Source organism: Engystomops pustulosus, chromosome 1 (assembly GCF_040894005.1).
Source record: "Engystomops pustulosus chromosome 1, aEngPut4.maternal, whole genome shotgun sequence".
Classification (NCBI taxonomy): domain Eukaryota; kingdom Metazoa; phylum Chordata; class Amphibia; order Anura; family Leptodactylidae; genus Engystomops; species Engystomops pustulosus.
Window position 1 is genome coordinate 39,508,518 of NC_092411.1, and position 19,274 is coordinate 39,527,791.

Genomic DNA, 19,274 nt, shown 5'->3' on the forward strand with positions numbered 1-19,274 from the left:
GGTGCAAAAGCTCTGTCTGTGCGCTCTCTCCATTCACCCCTTCATGCATGGTCAAAGTATTTTTGTACATTGACTGGTTGTGAAGGGGTTAAAGTGAACCTGACACCATTAATCCCTTAAAGGGGTTATCCGGGTTTTAAAAATTACCTAGGGCCGGGCTGGGGAGGGCTAGTTAAACATAATAAACATGTACTTACCTCGTCCGGCGCCGCTGATATCCCGCGCCGCGGTCCCTTCGATCCGTGCCCCTGTTTGTTTACAGGGGCACGGAAGCCGCGCACTTGTAATGAAACCGGCGCACAGAGAAGACCGGCCGCGGCGCGGGACATCGGCAGCACCGGAGGAGGTAAGTACATGTTTATTGTGTTTAAATAGCCCTCCCCAGCCCGGCCATAAGAAATTTTTTAAACCCGGATAACCCCTTTAAAGGAAATCTACCACCAGGATCGAGAATTGTAAACCAAGCACACAGACATACTGGTGTGCGCCCTCTCTGGCAGGATCTGCTCTTCTTTTAGCTTCTTATGATTTTTTAGAAAACAAGGCTTAATACCGTATATACCCGAGTATAAGCCGAGACCCCTAATTTTACCATCAAAAACTGGGAAAACTTATCGACTCGAGTATAAGCCGAGGGTGGGAAATGCATTGGTCACAGCCCCCCCCCCCCCAGTATGTAGCCAGCCAGCCCCCTATAGTATACAGCACAGCTCCCAGTAGTATACAGCACAGCCCCAAGTAGTATACAGCACTGCCCCCAGTAGTATACAGCACTGCCCCCAGTAGTATACAGTCTGCCCAGCGTTAAAAAAACAAAACAAAAAAAAACTTATATACTCACCCTCCGATGGCCCCGACGTGCAGCGCTGCGGGGCCACCGGAGGGTGAGTATATAAGTTTAATATATTTTAAATATTTTTTACGTATTTATATTAAGTATTGACTCGTGCAGAAGCCAAGGGGACGTTTTTCAGCACATTTTTTGTTCTGAAAAACTCGTCTTTAACACAAGTATATACAGTAAATAATACAAATGAGGCAGACGGGCTCCGCGCTCTATAGCTGTTAATTGAGTCTGGAGCCCCTCAGGTGATTTGCATAATTTTTAGATCCTTTTTTTTTTAAAAAAAAAAACAAGGGTATAGGAAGCTTAGAGGGTCACACACCAGTATGCCAGAGCGCTTGATGTACACTATACTTAACATATTTATGATTTTACAGTTTATTTTTACATCCATTCAAGGTAAAGGTGGAGGGGGGGGGGGGGAGATTTGAACTTTTATTTTTTTCCCTATTTTTCAAATCCTGCTAAGGTACTTTAACCCTAGGTTGTCTGATCAATCCTGCCATATACTGCTATACTACAATATGGCAGTATAAGGGGATTTTGTACATGAACTGTTTTAATGTTCCACTGGCATTACTTTTGTTTTGTTAATGCAGTGTTAACACATATGTTATCAGTTGTGTTTTGTAAACACAACAGTTTACAGCAACTTGATTAGGCACATCCCCTCTCTTCAGCTGTTGTATTGTGTTATATACGCCACTTGTGAACGTAGCCACGTGGGAAGTATTGGTACCGAATTCCAAATTCTGATATCAGTGCAACTCTAGCACCCAAGTAATTGTGCTGCTCTGAGCTCTTCTCCAGCAGCAATACATCTTCTCTGACACTCATTTTATTGGCCGCATATAACCATTCAAAGCCCAATCATATGTTTTTCCATGAAAACTCATGCAATTGGTAACCAGCACCCGGTGTCTTGTATTGTCAGCGAGCTGCCCGTGGCATGACCCCCCCCCGAGCACTTTGATTCAGTTTCTAAACGATGTAAAAGCGCTACATGTGACAGCACCCTTACCCATGCACGTTTGCATATTAAACACTAGAGGGCAATCTTGTCTGTCTTCAGATTTTTTTAATGAACACTTAGTCCAGACCTGGGTATTTTCTATCCACATTTAGTAAACCTTCTGTTACTTACACATTCTTAAATAGCAGGAAACTCTTACATCCTACAGAATTGGGGCCTACAACCTGTGGTCCTCCAGCTTTTGCAAAACTTGGTTGTTGAGTCGCGCTGGTAGTTGTAGCTTTGCGTTGGCTATTAAGCCAAAGTTTGGAGCCTGCTGCTCTCTGCATGGGGGTTTCTTTTCCCATGTTATGTATTCATTTTTCTTTTTTACTTGCACTTAATGTTGGATGCAGAAAATTATATGATTAGTAATTGGTAACATCATAGAAAATATTGCTTAATTTACTGTAATTTCCTTTCTGCATAGTAAAAACTACATCTAATTGGATTGATTTACGGCTTATTTACACTTCACACTTATCAGTCCATAATCACAGAATGTGAAAAGTGCCTTGACTGGTGTCCAGACTGGTCACACTGCAAGGGACAGAACTTTGTGCTTCATATGATTCACTTTTCATGTTTCTTAATCATGGACTTTGATCTCATTTGATCTCTCCATGCCCACTCCAGTACTGCCCGTGCCCCTCCTCTATGCCCCCCTCCAAGCCCCCTAAGTCAAATGGTTTAAAGGGGATAACAATCGCGATTATCTTAGGGCATGTTCACACGTTGCGTTTTGACCTGCGTTTTCATTGCGTTTGAAACGCATATACAACAGCTGAGGAGAGGTGATTTTCCTAATTACATCACTGTAAACGTTTCCGTTTACAAAACACATTGTAAAACGCGATGTTAACGCATGCGTTAACATTGCGTTTACAAACGTAAACGGTAATGTAATTAGGCAAATTACCTCACATCAGCTGTTGTATATGCGTTTCAAACGCAATGAAAACGCAACCAAAACGCAACGTGTGAACGCGCCCTGAGGGCTTCTACACAATTTTTTGGCATACAAACCTTAAATGTCCCTCAGTTTTTCGATGTTACTCCTGACTGTGAAGTGACAGGGTAATACCCTGGGTTATTTAGTCTCCGGGATGACCATATTTAATCAGCGGAATCTTGACTCCCAATAACCTCTTAGAACGAGGATTTTTTTTACCATCTCTGCAAACTTTTTGCATTATTTCACGGGCTTCAATGTAATGGTTCTGGTGCATTTACAATATATTCTTCATTCCCCAACATAAGGTTGGGGTCACGTGTGCCTCTAGTGCACAGCTGTGGGACTCGGTCACGTGGCATATGCGTTTCCAATAAAGCGCATGCAATTGTTAACCAGCTTCCGGTGTCTTGCATTTAAAGGATATCTGCCACCAGGATGAAGAATTGTAAATCAAGCACACTGACATACCTGTGCGTGCCCCCTCTGACAGAATCCACTCTTCTTAAAGCTTTCTATGCCCTTATTTTTAAGAAAAAAAAGTCTTTTTAAAAAATAATGGAGCCTTGAGCCCCTCATGCTCATTTGCATAATTTTAAAAGCCTTTTTCTGTAAAATCCAGGACATGAGAAGCTAAAAGAAAAGCAGATCTTGCCAGATGGGGCACCAAGTGTGCTTGGTTTAAAATCCTTGATCCTTGTGGTAGATGTCCATTAAACAATACATTACATGGTTACCCATCGCTTGCATTTCCCTGGAATCACATATGTAATGACCCCCATACACTAACATTGTGTTATGCTAGCGGCACGTCTGACTGCGGACTAAGTGTCACCATTCGATTTTGCACCCAATATGCTATTTTGTCTACACTGGATGGTCCTGAAATGCAGCATACAGCATGGGACCACCCACCATATTGTAAATGCTCTGGATTGGAGGAATATGGAGAAATCATTTTCACAAATATGCTGGTGACGAGCAGCATAAAAATGGATGTCAGAATCTGGACCTTGATGATGGTGATCCTGGGTTGTATCCAGACTCCGCAGCCAGGGAGCATCTGGGATTGTAAAGAAAGGACAAGTTTCTATTGACGTGAGACATAAGACTGGAGCTGATTAGTCTGATCATGGCCGGGAATGGTCTGAGTCTAATGGAGTCGTCCTTTCTAAGCAAATTATGGATTCATTAGCATTTCAAGGAAGGAACAGATGGGTTTAATTGATATGTGAGTTATAGATGGGATTTCTACTTCCTGCTCCTCTTCCATCTGTTCCATCCCTGGATGTGCTGTCTGAGTGCAGGGTCTATGTCATCCAAGCTTCCTTCTCCCTCTAATGTGCTATCCACCTTAAAAACTTTACATTGCCTTAAAGGGAACCTGTCACCAAGGCCTTATTTATTTATTTTTTTTGTATACAGGTTCCAAAAGCCCAGTACATGATCAAAGCATATGTGCATGCTATATTAGTGTTAGATATTCTAAGATCGATATTTTAGTATGGCACCTGGCTCCCTACCAACGTCCCCCCTGAAGTCCTGGGGGCTGGATTTAAAATTCTAATGCTCGCCTTCTCCGGTTTCATAGCGCAGTCCCCCTGCTGTTTTTCTTGCTTCCCAGTACATGGCACGGAAAATTAAATACCATCACCAGGAAGTAGAATTTGTTACATAGGAAATAAGCCCTCATACAGCTCCAAACATGGAAAAGTAAAAAAAGAGCTATGGATTTTTAAAGAAGGGGAGGAGCAAAAAATGGAAACGCAAAAACGAAAAAACTACATTGGTGGGAAGGGGATAAGACCTAGAAGACTTAAAGGAAGATGTACAATGTACACCCTGACTGATCCCATTCATAGCAGACTGTTATTTTGGTATTTGTAAAGTTAGGGAATAAATATACGTAAATAAATTGTTCCATATGACTGTTTGTACTCTGTAATGTAATATTATATTTGTATATGTTCCCTATGATTTGTAAAGCGCTACGGAATATGATGGTGCTATATAACTAAAGATTATCATTATTATAAATATTCATATATCTCCTTTCTGCAGCGTTTTACAGATCATGGGGAAGATAAATGCACAAAATAAGATACAGAGTGATAAGTATCTTAAGTAAGGGCCCTGCTCACAGTTTATGACCATCAGAGCGGACCCTAAGAATAGAATAATACATACATACAATCTTTGTAGGGGTTTTGATTTCGGTTGTTTGAGACCAAGTGAAAAGTCCAACCTATTGTATTTTTCATTTCTTAAGAAAATTCTATTTGATTTGGCTCAAAAATTTCACCAAAAATTGCTCTTACTTTTCTGTTATGTAATAATCCTGGAACCTAACCTAACGTGTTAAAACTTTATTTTAGTGATATGTTAATTAGCTGCAGAGACTACTAGGGCGTGTTCTAGTCTGGCTGAGCTATTGGAGCTAAGTATACTCCCCTGTAGCCTCTTCTGTTAATTTACATGTTACTAAAATGATGTTTTTAATAAATTGGGTCAGATTCTAGGATTATTAAAATACAGATTAGGGCAGAGGCAGACAGGAGGAGTCTACCATCAGATGTTCTTCCTTTAAAGGAAACCTACCATCAGAAATCCACCTATTAAGGTAGATATTATGGTAGGTTGCTATTAACCCACTAAGCCCTTATCTATCTTTACCTACCTAATTTGTATGTTTTCTGGAGAGGCTACTAGGGTGTGTAATAACGTCTCTGGGCAGTGGGAGCAAAGGTTACTGTCAAGGAAATATTATTCTTGAATGTGTAAGATTTGTTGAACTATAGGGTAATTACAAACTAGGTTGAAATATGTGGCATACATTGAAGCGTCCAGGCCTCTTTTACAACATCATGGAGATCCTTACAACCTGATAAACTCTGACCTGCAGAATGTTCTGTGGTGACCTCAAAAGCCATTTTGTCACCTCTCCTCTGCACCTACCCCCACCCCTGCATCTAGGGATTTGGAAACAATGAACTGTTTAATATTCCTGGACTCTCCCCCCTCATTAACACTTTGCCCAATCCTGAATGACCCTCTGGACTAATTAATGAATGGGAGGTTCTGAAACCTGAACCAAACTGAGAAAGATATAAAACAATATGAAATCCAAGAATTGGGGTTCACATTTTGGGGGCTGCCTGACGAGCTGTGTGTGTTCCTTATTTCTCCCACCTCCAGGGAGTCAGGATTTACTTTAATTTGTAAGTTTCTGTTATTTTTCTCCCTTTTTATTTTATAACTGTTTTGCCGTGTTGTGTGTCATTTTATTTTGTAATTCTTTTGTTTTTAATATCTTTTTTTATGCACTGGTTAACTTTTTGTAATTAAAGCTTTTCACTTTAATTTTGGTCCCTGTATGCTCTGCGAACTCATAGCCTTGTGAAGTGTGGTTAGCTGTGTGACTGCTAGAGTGCTGAGTGTGCATGTCTAGTGGTGTGACAAGGTGACTGCTTGTGAAGCAAGAGTTGATGTAGAGTGGGATACTTATTGGTCCCAGTATAAATGCAATAAGTGGTGGCAGCGGTTCTGGTGCTGGATCTGTATGAGGTGTGATTTATGCTCAATTTGTGTCCTGAGTGAAAGGTGAGCGCAAATTTGAGTAGGCTAAATTAACCCGTACAGTTGCACCCCAAGTCACGTGACGAGGCGTCGTCGTCGTCGTCCTCTCTCCGTGACAGTTACTCCATGTCCCCATAGGCCCTACAATCCCTCCTATCGGCTTCACCCTGCTCTCTGTGTTCAGTGCTTCATCGGAGCTCTGCACAAGTGCGGTAGCTCTGGAATCTGTGCCAACGGGAGCACTGCTATACGGTTGTGCGGTGGCACTGATGCACGTGCGCAGAGCTCTGATGGAGCTGTGTGATAAGTGCACCATGAACCGTATAAGAGATGTCCAATAAATGTCATCAGACGAGTATGGTCTGTGGATGATTTGTAGCATTTGTTTTTCTTCTTGCACATCAGTAAAGGTGCAGTTTAGTTACAATGATCGGGTTATCTTGTGTTTTGCAGCGGACCTGGCAGCACTTATGGATAAGTGCTATGATAGGAAGATACCTGTGAGCTCGCTGGTCATTGCACGGGTAAGGAATATATAAATAAATATATAGTTTATACCAAGAAAGATAATAGGCGGAATAATAAAAACAATTGGAAATATCAAGACTCCTTGGACTAAGATTTTAATGTCATAAAAATATTCATGCTGGTTATTTAAATCAATCATGGATAATCCAGGGACACTAACATATAGATTCAGGCACTGTGACTATGGTAATATTTGTTTTCCATGAAGGAAGGAGGGAGGACACGGATAACGAACAGGCTTTATTAATTTTACGGTTCATCTAACCCCCATTCTCATGATCCTCTGGGGTCCCCTGACTGGGAAGCAAGTTATCCCCTATTGTGACCAGAATACCCTTTTAATTATTCTTACTAATTATTCTTACTAATTTTAAAAGAACTGTCGCCATGTTTTAGATACACCTTGTGAGGGCATTAGTGATAAATTCACTGATGGTTATGTGTGACTTAGTGTATTATAAGAAGATGGGATCGCTGTGAACTAGGAGTCTGCTGTAATACTTAGCTTCATGACCTCCCCCTTCCCCCATCCAGCTACTGCATATTGACAGATTTTTTTTCTATGGCCTGGGCCATACTTAGGCATAGCATGTGACCGAGTCCTCCTCACCCCTCCCCTCTATGTAGGAATCCAGGCTGCCACACTGTAAATCCGGCAAAAGATATGAAATGGACGCTGCGGGCAATTTGGCCATTCATATGAATGATAGTGGCTATGTGATACTCATATTAAATCGGTACAGTGTGGGTAGTACGCAGCTGTAAAAAAAAAAAAAAAATTTTGTCTGCAAGGGGAGAAAGTTGTCATAAGCAACGAAATGACTCGAGGAGCATGCAGCTCAGTATATGCATTTCCAATAAAGCGCATACAATTGTGAACCAGCTCCTGGTGTCTTGCATTTAAAGGACATCTACCTCCAGGATGAAGGATTATAAACCAAGCACACTGACATACTGGTGTGTGCCCCCCTCCTGGCAGGATCTGCTCTTCTTTTAGCTTCTAATGCCCTTGTTTTCACAAAAAAAAGTCAAAAACTTATGCGAATGAGTCTGTGGGGCTTCAAGCACCATAGCTGTTTAATGAGCCTAAGTTTTAAAGCCTTTTTTTGTGATAAAAACGATATAAGAAGGTAAAAGAAGAGTGGATCCTGCCAGAAGTGGCACACACCAGCATGTAGGTGGGCTTGGTTTACAATCCTTAGATTTCCTTTAAGGCATTATACAGTTTCAGCAAATAAATGTTATTGTTTGTGTACTGAAAAATTTTAAAATTTTCCAATATACTTTTTGTATCAATTCCTTGTCGTTTTCTAGATCTCTGCTTGCTGTCATTCTTAACCGCCACAGAGCTATGAAGGATGTATGAAGAGGGCTCATGGGCTGAGCCCTCTTCATACAGAGATGGGCTTTACCCATCTATTGCAGCAAAGACCCATCGCTATCAGCCGCAGTTGGTGCTTGCACCAAACGCGGGTGTTAACCTTTTCTTTGTCGCCGGTAAAGTTGCTGGTGGCACTGAACGCATGGCGCTGCCTTGTTTCCTCCAATCGCCGAACGCCATCGGGGGGCGGCAATCGGTTGCCATGATGGCCTTGGGTCAAACGAAGACTTGGCTTCTGCATATTCATTACAATGAGCCAGTGGCTCCCTAGATATAAAATACAATAAACAGCACAAACACATTAGGTATCGCCGTGTCCCAAAATGCCCGATCAAAATATAAAAACGTTTTTAACCGGCGTTGACCTCCGAGACATGGAAATGGCCGAAATGCGACTTTTACATCTTTTTACATGACATAAAAAATGTAATGAAAAGTGATGAAAATGTCGCACAGACCTCAAAATGGCAGCAATGAAAACGTCGGCTCATTTTGCAAAAAATTACACCTCCCTCAGCTATGCACCTGTGTGACATCACATGACCAGGGATATAACGAGCCGTGCACCTGTGTGGCATCACATGACCAGGGATATAACGAGCCGTGCACCTGTGTGGCATCACATGACCAGGGATATAACAAGCCGTGCACTCGTGTGACATCACATGACCATGTACCAGTATTTATCCACAGGATGTAAACATAGAAGCTTCCTATAGAATAACAACAAGCAGAGAGCTAGAAAACTGTGAGGAATTGATACAGAAAGTATATTGGAATATTGTATAACTTTTCATTGTACAAACATTTTTGTACATGGACAACTCCTTTAGGGAGGACTTCTAGTTCATAGTCACATAAAACAAGCGTGTCTGTCTCTACCTTAATTCTGCAACATTTTTGTAGTTGATACCTTTAATATTCTATAATAGTCTGTCCAGTGCTATAACAGTTACTTTGCACTTTATTTTATATCTTATTTCTCTTTTAGTTTATTGACAATATTCAGTGTAAAGAAGAAATTGAAGTCGGAGAATATTATCTTTACAAGTAAGCCCCACAGTCTTTGTTCTTAATAAAAGTTTTTATTATTAAGTATCGCGCTGCATTAGGGAGTGCATTGTGGCCACCCGTGGCGGTTTGTATTGCGTTTACAAATGCAACGAATGCGTCTATACAAAATACAAATGCCCTGTGTGACTGCACCCTTAAAAGAAACCTACCACTTGAAGTGGCAGGTATAAGGGGGAACTACCGAGCACCAGTTCAGGGTGAGCTGGTGCCGGAGCTTAGTTTTGTTAGTGTTTTAAACCGCAGCATCGCGGTTTAAAACACTTTTTAAACTTTATGGCCGAAGCTGCTTTGGCGCAGGGAGGTACGCGCTCGGCGCACCATGCGCGCGACCGTGCCCGTGGCTACATAGGAAGTGAATGAGAGCCGCGGGCACGGTCGCGCATGGTGTGCCGAGCGCGTACCCCCCTGCGCCGAAGCAGCTTCGGCCATAAAGTTTAAAAAGTGTTTTAAACCGCGATGCTGCGGTTTAAAACACTAACAAAACTAAGCTCCGGCACCAGCTCACCCTCAGCTGGTGCTCGGTATGTCCCCCTTATACCTGCCACTTCAAGTGGTAGGTTTCCTTTAAACAGGTCGTCCTATGTCGTAGATTTTCCTATATTTTCCAGGCTGCCGCACTTTTCTTCCGCAGTGCTCACTACTGGTGATCTGTGGTATGACAGCTACAGCTGTTTGTAGTTTCTAAACCCTCTGGATAATATATATACGCTCTTGAGATTATTTACATGCAAATCACGTGGTTCTCATATCAGGAATCATGCATTACAGTGAAAACATATATATGCGTTATTTTCAAGCCCCTCCCCGTTGCGTTTAAAAATTCAACTTGTGAATGGGGCCTCTCAGGCATTTCTTTCCCTATAATTAGGTTTGGGTTTTAAGTTAAGAAAATGGAGGAGCTTTACATACATCATGATGTCTTCAGGGGCACCATTTGTATTTGCACACGTGGTAAAATATAATCCCAAAAACCGCATGTAGTAGAATCTATAAATATTCCGTATTTGGTGAATGCGGCTGGTACCACACGGTAAAGGTGATACAGACGCTACATCTGCTCTAAGGATGAAGAAACATTACTAGCAGGATTGTCACCGTACAATCTAAACGTCTTATGGAGCTCTTAAGTGATCCCAATTATGTTTTCTTCTAAGATATAATCTTTTCAGTCATTTGTGCAAATGCGATGCAATTGGACATACATGCAATATTCATGAGACTTACATAGTGCAGCTAATACCCAGCCTCCCATCTATTCACTGCGCAGATCTGTGCAGGGTATGAGGAATGGTCGGCCAGGGCTTTGTTTATTCATTGACATGGAAGCGACTTGAGACACTGTGCAATGGACATCCGTATAAGGCCGTATTCACACTGACGTGTGCTCAAGCGAGCGAGCAAATATCAGCGAGTTAGAGAGGAGGAGAGATGAGCGCTGCCCACCCCTCCCGTCTCCATAGGGGGAAATGCTTCAACAGTCAAGGACCCATCCAAACAAAAGTCCAAAATTCTGGCTGGGTTACAATTATAAAGTATACAGTTCCGACTTACATACAAATTCAACTTAAGAACAAACCTACAGACCCTATCCTGTATGTAACCCGGGGACTGCCTTTACTTTCTTTTTCTTTTGGTATAATGTTTCTCAAACTTCCTTTCAACGTTATTATTCTCTCCATAAACTGGCACAATTCTGCAGATCCTCCGATACGAATAAGCCACTATTCAGACCAGCACCCTTGCGTTTTTTAACTTCTTTCGTTGCTACTATTCAGTGTAGTAGATCGTTGGAAGAAATACGCACACGGAATAGCGTAGTATGTTCTTTGCAGTTAGAATTTGAATTTAAAATATACCCAAAAAACATGTAGTTAAAATGCGCAAAAAGAAAATGTAATTGACACGCCAGCCCCACATGTCATTTGTGCATTTTAACTACATGTTTTGTGAGTATATTTTACATTAAAATTGTACGTTATATCCCTGGTCATCGATGTCACACAGGTGCACGGCTCGTTATAGCAGCGAGAGTTATCAGAGTTGTGTGAAATAACGAGCCGTGCGCCTGTGTGACATCACATGACCAGGGCTATAACGAGCCGTGCACCTGCGTGACATCACATAGCCAGGGTTAAAACGAGCCGTGCACCTGTGTGACATCACATGACCAGGGATATAACGAGCCGTGCACCTGTGTGACATCACATGTCCAGGGATAAAACGAGCCGTGCACCTGTGTGACATCACATGTCCAGGGATAAAACGAGCCATGCACCTGTGTGACATCACATGACCAGGGATATAACGAGCCGTGCACCTGTGTGACATCACATGTCCAGGGGTATAACGAGCCGTGCACCTGCGTGACATCACATAGCCAGGGATAAAACGAGCCGTGCACCTGTGTGACATCACATGACCAGGGATATAACGAGCCGTGCACCTGTGTGACATCACATGACCAGGGATATAACGAGCCGTGCACCGGTGTGACATCACATGTCCAGGGATAAAACGAGCCGTGCACCTGTGTGACATCACATGACCAGGGATATAACGAGCCGTGCACCTGTGTGACATCACATGACCAGGGATATAACGAGCCGTGCACCTGTGTGACATCACATGTCCAGGGATAAAACGAGCCATGCACCTGTGTGACATCACATGACCAGGGATATAACGAGCCGTGCACCTGTGTGACATCACATGTCCAGGGGTATAACGAGCCGTGCACCTGCGTGACATCACATAGCCAGGGATAAAACGAGCCGTGCACCTGTGTGACATCACATGACCAGGGATATAACGAGCCGTGCACCTGTGTGACATCACATGACCAGGGATATAACGAGCCGTGCACCGGTGTGACATCACATGTCCAGGGATAAAACGAGCCGTGCACCTGTGTGACATCACATGACCAGGGATATAACGAGCCGTGCACCGGTGTGACATCACATGTCCAGGGGTATAACGAGCCGTGCACCTGCGTGACATCACATAGCCAGGGATAAAACGAGCCGTGCACCTGTGTGACATCACATGACCAGGGATATAACGAGCCGTGCACCTGTGTGACATCACATGACCAGGGATATAACGAGCCGTGCACCGGTGTGACATCACATGACCAGGGATATAACGAGCCGTGCACCGGTGTGACATCACATGACCAGGGATATAACGAGCCGTGCACCTGTGTGACATCACATGACCAGGGATATAACGAGCCGTGCACCTGTGTGACATCACATGACCAGGGATATAACGAGCCGTGCACCTGTGTGACATCACATGACCAGGGATATAACGAGCCGTGCACCTGTGTGACATCACATGACCAGGGATATAACGAGCCGTGCACCTGTGTGACATCACATGACCAGGGATATAACGAGCCGTGCACCTGTGTGACATCACATGACCAGGGATATAACGAGCCGTGCACCTGTGTGACATCACATGACCAGGGATATAACGAGCCGTGCAACTGTGTGACATCACATGACCAGGGATACAACAAGCCTATTGCACTCAATTTTATGCCCTCACAATGGGGCAGATGCAAAGTCAAAATTTTTATATATATATAATTATTATTTTTACGATTTTTTGACTACTGTTATGTTATCCCATTCTCCTCACATATCCCCTGTTAGATGAGATTGTCTCTTGTGCTGTGCGTTATCCACAGGCCATTACTCATCCCATAGTTGTCATAAATCTTCCTGCCAAATCCTGCAATATTATATTTGGAAAGTTGACTGTCTCGTCCCTGGCTCAGCAGGGGCTCATGCTGTTCTTTTATCATTCGTAATATGGATGAATTTGCATTTTTTTTTCTCTTTTGGTTGTTTAGAGAAACTCATTGAATCGATGACGTTATGTGATATAAATAGCAAAGATATGTCTGCAGCAATGTAACAGGAATGTGTGTATATCCTGAGTAATAAGAACCTCATTTGTGTTGGCGTCTGCCAGGAAAGGTAAAGGATCCTTTCTGCTGGAGAAGATTTGCTCGGCATGTGTTATGTCTTCAGCCTCCCCTGATTTATCTGCCGATTGTTTCGGCACTGTTTATTTTATTTTTAATAGGAAAACTATCCATTTGTTTCCTTAATGTGAAAGATATTTTACATAGAACACCTTATTTGTCATGGATAGCTGTTTCCACCCTTGACTTTGATGGAAACATTGGACCACCAAATGCAAAAACTAATGTTTTACATTAAAGTAAAACAGTCGCCATGAAAATGCAGAAACTTTTTTTTTTTTGTGATTATGAAAATGCCGTGTTAAAAAGGATCTGAACATTATTAAATTGTGTCACAAGACAATGCACTTGCATGCACCACTAAGAAGAAGGTGAACTCCATCGGACCTGAGCAGTGAAGCGACACATGCAGGATATCGGGCACACGGTGTTAGTGAATTGCGGGACAATGCATGATCGTCAGACAATGCGCTTTCAGTGAAATCCGCGGACCGGGTCAGTAAATGTGTCCCATAGTGTCCTATCTGCAGGGGGCATATTATAGGGCAGGAGGAGCTGAGCAGATTATATACAGTCTCCTATCTGCAGGCAGCATGTTATATGGCAGTAGGAGCTGAGCAGATCATATATAGTGTCCTATCTGCAGGCAGCATGTTATAGAGCAGAAGGAGCTGAGCAGATTATATATAGTGTCCTATTTGCAGGCAGCATGTTATAGATGAATAACTTCAAAATTGTAGTTTACCAAATTTGTTGTCACCGGGAGCACAGGACCAAACCTCCATGCATAGGTATAACAATCCCAAACAAACAAAAAGATCCAGCTCTCTTGCTTCAAAAGTTATTGGTCTTTATTCATATTGGCTACGCATTGCTTAGTTGTAACTCGCGTGATGTCCTGGACGCAGTATGAATAAAGACCAATAACTTTTGAAGCAAGAGAGCTGGATCTTTTTGTTTGTTTGAGAATGTTGTAGAGCAGGAGTAACTGTGCCTTCTGTTATACGTCATTGATGGCATCTGTTGGCATCCATTTTTAGCATATCTCTGAAGACATGACTTAACAAACCACAGGACCAGCAATAATTTGGAATATATTTTGCAAAGAATGTCATGTTCTACAATATGAAAGATAATTTAGTGTAATAGCGGGAGGGTGCCTGTATCTGGGAGGGAAGGAGTGCACAGTCCCTGGATACTGTCTTCTATCCTGAGCTCTGTACTATGTGATGCAGGAGATGGCTTGCGATGTGGATATTATGTGCACAGAACAATGAGCTTCTGTCATTTCCCGGATCCCATTGATTACTTCTCCCCCTCCCATCCTTGTAATTCCCCTGTGGACCTCTCTCTCCAATCACCTCCATCATTTCTCAGCGCTCTGCTCAGCAACCTGCTCCTTATATGCTGCAACCTGCAAGAGCACAGCTGAGAGGTCAGGGCGGCGTGTATATACACTATGTAATACATTACTGTACGTCATGTAAATATATGCTGCTATACATCTAGGCCAGTGATGGGGAACTTTTAAGAGACCGAGTGCCCAACTTATAACCAAAATCCACTTATTTACCGCAAAGTGCCAACATTGCATTTTAAGCAGTAACTAAAGAGCTACCTGCTCTTCAACATTTATCAGTCGTATTGGCCCCTTGAGGCCACTAATACAGGAGGGCACATTCAGACTATCATTGTAGCTTCTCACCAGGGTCTCTCTATACAGTAAGAATGTAGGGTCCAGTAGGATGACCTACAAAGATAATGCAGTTCTATCAACACATTCTCACTTTTACCGCAGTTCCAAACAGCCAATGAAGTGTCGTTTTAAAATGGCGCCAATTGTAGCATCTCTTAAATTGCCTGGGTCTGCAGGAAGATTGAGCTCTGTCCTGGGGTCAATGGCCTGAGTGCCACAGAAAGGGGGCGCCGTCCTCTGCCTTGCGGTATGGGGGGCGCCGTCCTCTGCCTTGCGGTGTGGGGGACGCCGTCCTCTGCCTTGCGGTATGGGGGGCGCCGTCCTCTGCCTTGCGGTATGGGGGGCGCCGTCCTCTGCCTTGCGGTATGGGGGGTGCCGTCCTCTGCCTTGTGGTATAAAGCTCTCCATTTTTGTTTCCTGACTAATCAAGAAGTCCCCATGAATTTCTATAGGTTCATACACACGGCTGTGATTTCCCTGCTCCTTTGGATGAGCTGACTGCCAAAACCTCAAAACACAGGGCAGATCCTGTTCCTGCCAGTGGTTGTGCCTCTGGTCTTTTCTATGGTCATCAGTGACAGAGCGGACCTCACACGACCATAACACATGAGCAGCAAGCACTGGGCCATGGGCACAATGTCCGTAAGCAAGGACTGCCTGTGAACGTGCCCAATGGAGGTTTATGGTACTTTCTGTACGGCCCCTGCACGTGGTCAACTGCATGACGCTTAATAAATACTGAAAGACTTGTTTACATAGTTTTTTCTTTTAATCCGCATCTACATTATGATATTTACTGTACAAAAAATTACAAAGCTTATAGGGACCTGAAAATGCTGTTGTGTACAAACCAGCAAGAAGGCAAGGTAATACAAATAGGAGCATTCCCAACGTGTCCTCACAACATATGGCACATATACATCAGGAACCTTCCAAACATATAAGTTGATCTTATACTAAAAACAAGGTGTGAACGCAGCCTAATGGACTTTTTTTTTTTATTTAAAGGGGTTCACAGGGCAAGTCAGTATGTGATAGTGGTACGACACCAGATCACACCAGACCAACGTATAAAGCAGCATCCATGACTGAATCGTCCTTGGATTCAGTCAGTGACGTTGCTTTATAAGGTATGAATCAGATGGTAGATTTTTTGTAAAGGAAATCTACCATCAAAATCAAGCCTAATAAACTAGGGATCCAGGCACTGTGACTGTGGTAATCTTATATTTGTTATCCATGTCCTCTTTCCATCTAAAATCAACATTTACAATTATGCGAGTGAGCCAACAGGGCTCTGGGGGATGTTACCAGAACCCCTCCATGCTGCCGTTTCAAAGGGTGTTAGTGGAAAAAGGAAAACTTTCCCCTCCAGCTATTTGCTAAAACTTCTTCTGGCTGAGAGAGGAGGGGGAGACAGTGTAACAGCCTGTGCACGGAGGGGCTCTGGTAACATCATTAGCATAACTTTAAAAGTTGATTTTAGAAGGATGGAGGTCATGGATAATAAATATAAGATGATTACCAGAGTAAAGGTGCCTGGATCTGAGTAAGTGCCCTAGTTAGATTTTTATGATAAGTGCTACTACTTATGACAGATTGATGCTCTGTCCACTGCATAGTGGCCATGACTGGGAACTGCAGCTCTGCTATTATTCATGCAGATGCTGCTCTTTGATGCGACCACTATACGGCAGACAGAGCCTTCTGCAACTGGCTATGTCTACTACATCAACCAGTGCCCAGAGGCTACCGTGATGGCTAAACACTGTCAGCCCCATGTCCAAAATCCCTTTAAATTTAGGGTTTTGCCCCTTTCCTTTGGTTTTGTTGCAGCCTCTCTCTCTCTCTTACTGACCACTGCCCCCCAGTTTCCCATCAGGAGAGGTGATGGGTGCAGCCCTGTATCCCCGCTCTCCCATCTTTCCTCTTGGCAGGTGTCGCTCTTGTGTTTTCAGAGCAGGCAGTGAGTAGGGAGACTGAATGACCCTTCACATTGCTGTGTTATTGGGGTCAGGGGGTTATATGTGACTGTATATCCTGGCATGTAATGAATACAGTGATGTAATAACACTCTCCCTTTCATCCATTATTTCATTTATAATTTATATGTGTCAAGCCGGGGATCAAACCGCTGGCATCCACTAGCCCGGGCCTCGGCATTGCATCCGACTTTTAACCCTTGTTTCACAATCTTGACTTTTTATAGCATTTCTGGAAAATAATAATAATAAAATAATTTCCGGCACAAGAGGCCAGGAATCTGTAAGAGCCCGGGGAGTCCTGAGTGGGTTACATTATTCATGCATGTGTAGGTTGTAAATTGGAGTTTGTTCGGCCTGCTCTGGGATTCGGAGAAAGAAGGCGAAAAATCTCTCTCCCGGGGTTACTATAGCAACCGCTCACCCCACCGGTCTCTTCATTGTGCGGAGCCTATCACCGGTCCTGCCGGCCGCCTGTCATTGTACAGTATTTTCCTTCGCACACCGCTCCTGTAATGCACCTAGGGAAAAGATGAGATCAGATGGCGTTTATAAAAGAAAACGGAAAAAAAGTGCCCGCTGCTGCCAACCGAGTCGTCTCATGTCGCACGCCGAGCCGGATCTGTGATGTTATTAGATTCCTCGATTGCGTCTGTAATTGCTTTCTTCAGAACCGTGGCCTGCATGGAGAGACTACATCTGTCTCTATTATTGGACTCTTCCTCTACACAAGACTTATTCCGCTTCTGCAAACAGAGTAAAACAAGTCTCCTTCTACCATCATTACCTAGAATAATGTGAAGAGAGCGAAGGTTTTTTTCTCCACTTAAAGGGGTTGTCCACTTTCAGCATATAATTGATATTGTTTGTATAATGAAAAGTTTATACGTTTTTTACAATATACTTTCTGTATCAATTCTTCATTGTTTTTTTAAGATCTCTGCTTGTCATCGAACAGGAAACTTAATTTTTTATTTCCTGTTGATATTAATCAGTCCCTGGTCATGTGATGTCACACAGGTGCACGGCTCGTAATATCCCTGGTTGTGTGATGTCACACAGGTGCACAGCTAATTATATCCCGGGTCATGTGATGTCACATAGGGGTATTGCTCCTCATATCCCTGGTCATGTGATGTCACACAGGTGCAATGCTTGCGAAATCGCTGGTCATGTGATGTCGCACAGATGCACCCGTTATTTTTCGGAAGTGAGTATTATATTTTGTGTGGTATGTGTTGACATCCTTTCCAGCAGACCTGGGCATTGTACGGTCTCCCCCATAACTATCTCTCACTGTCCTGCTTGAGGTTGTTGAAATATTTGAGCTGCCCTACCTGACCGCCTGTCCTTGCACACGAACACCGACGTGCCGAGGCAGCACTTGTTCGGTGCCGGTTGCCCATGATGCCTGCTGGCTGCTTGGCTGTCTGTTGGCATTGGAGTCCTCTTGGTTCGGTCTTGGTCCTCTACACCTGGTTGTGCCTCGTCCTTTACTAAGTAATGGGATGCTAGTCTTCAAAGAACTTGCTATTTTATGTCCGGATGTGATGCTGGTTTTTTTTAAACACAGCAAAAAAGTAATTCCGTCCTCCAGCAGCTAAAAGAAAAGAGTGTATCTTGCCAGAGGGGGCACACACCAGTATGTCTGGTTTACAGTCCTTCATCCTGGTGGGGAGAGGGGTAGATTTAGTCTGGCACTCTCAAACCATTCCAATTTCTCATGGGAAAATGAATTGCCCTCCCTGGCTGTATTGCATACACATGATGTGGGAGCTACTTACTTAAAATCTCCAATTGGGACTCACCCCAAAGCAGTTTTTTACTAGTGCAACGTTCAAATTTTGGCTATTTTGGCTATTTTTGCAGCGCTGGGGTCCTGAGTTCGAATCCCACCCGGGTCAACATCTGCAAAGAGTTTGTGTGTTCTCTCCGTGTTTGTGTGGGTTTCCTCCGGGTTCTTCGGTTTCCTCCCACACTCCAAAGCATACTGTTAGGTTGTTTAAATTGTGAGCCCCATGGGGACAGGGACTGATCTGACATGCTTTGTGCAGCGCTGCGTAATCTGTGTGCGCTATATAAATAAAGAATTATTATAGGTAAGGGGCTGGTTGTAATGCTGCACACGAGCTGAGGGCCTCTTTATCTGATCATTGTTATTCAGAGCGCGGCCCTCTGCTGCATTGTAATGGCTTGCAGAGCTTTCTATTCTGCATTGCAAGGCTCCGCCAT

General features: G+C 43.4%; 1 protein-coding gene across 1 annotated transcript in view; it reads left to right on the forward strand.

Moving 5' to 3' along the window:
* The window catches only part of MRPS27 (mitochondrial ribosomal protein S27), a 51,215-nt gene that overhangs the window by 1,609 nt on the left and 30,332 nt on the right, over positions 1 to 19,274 (forward strand). The window contains exons 3-4 of the mRNA XM_072138793.1: positions 6,838 to 6,908; positions 9,285 to 9,343. Coding sequence (XP_071994894.1) covers positions 6,838 to 6,908; positions 9,285 to 9,343 — 130 coding nt within the window. The remainder of the gene's footprint in view (positions 1 to 6,837; positions 6,909 to 9,284; positions 9,344 to 19,274) is intronic.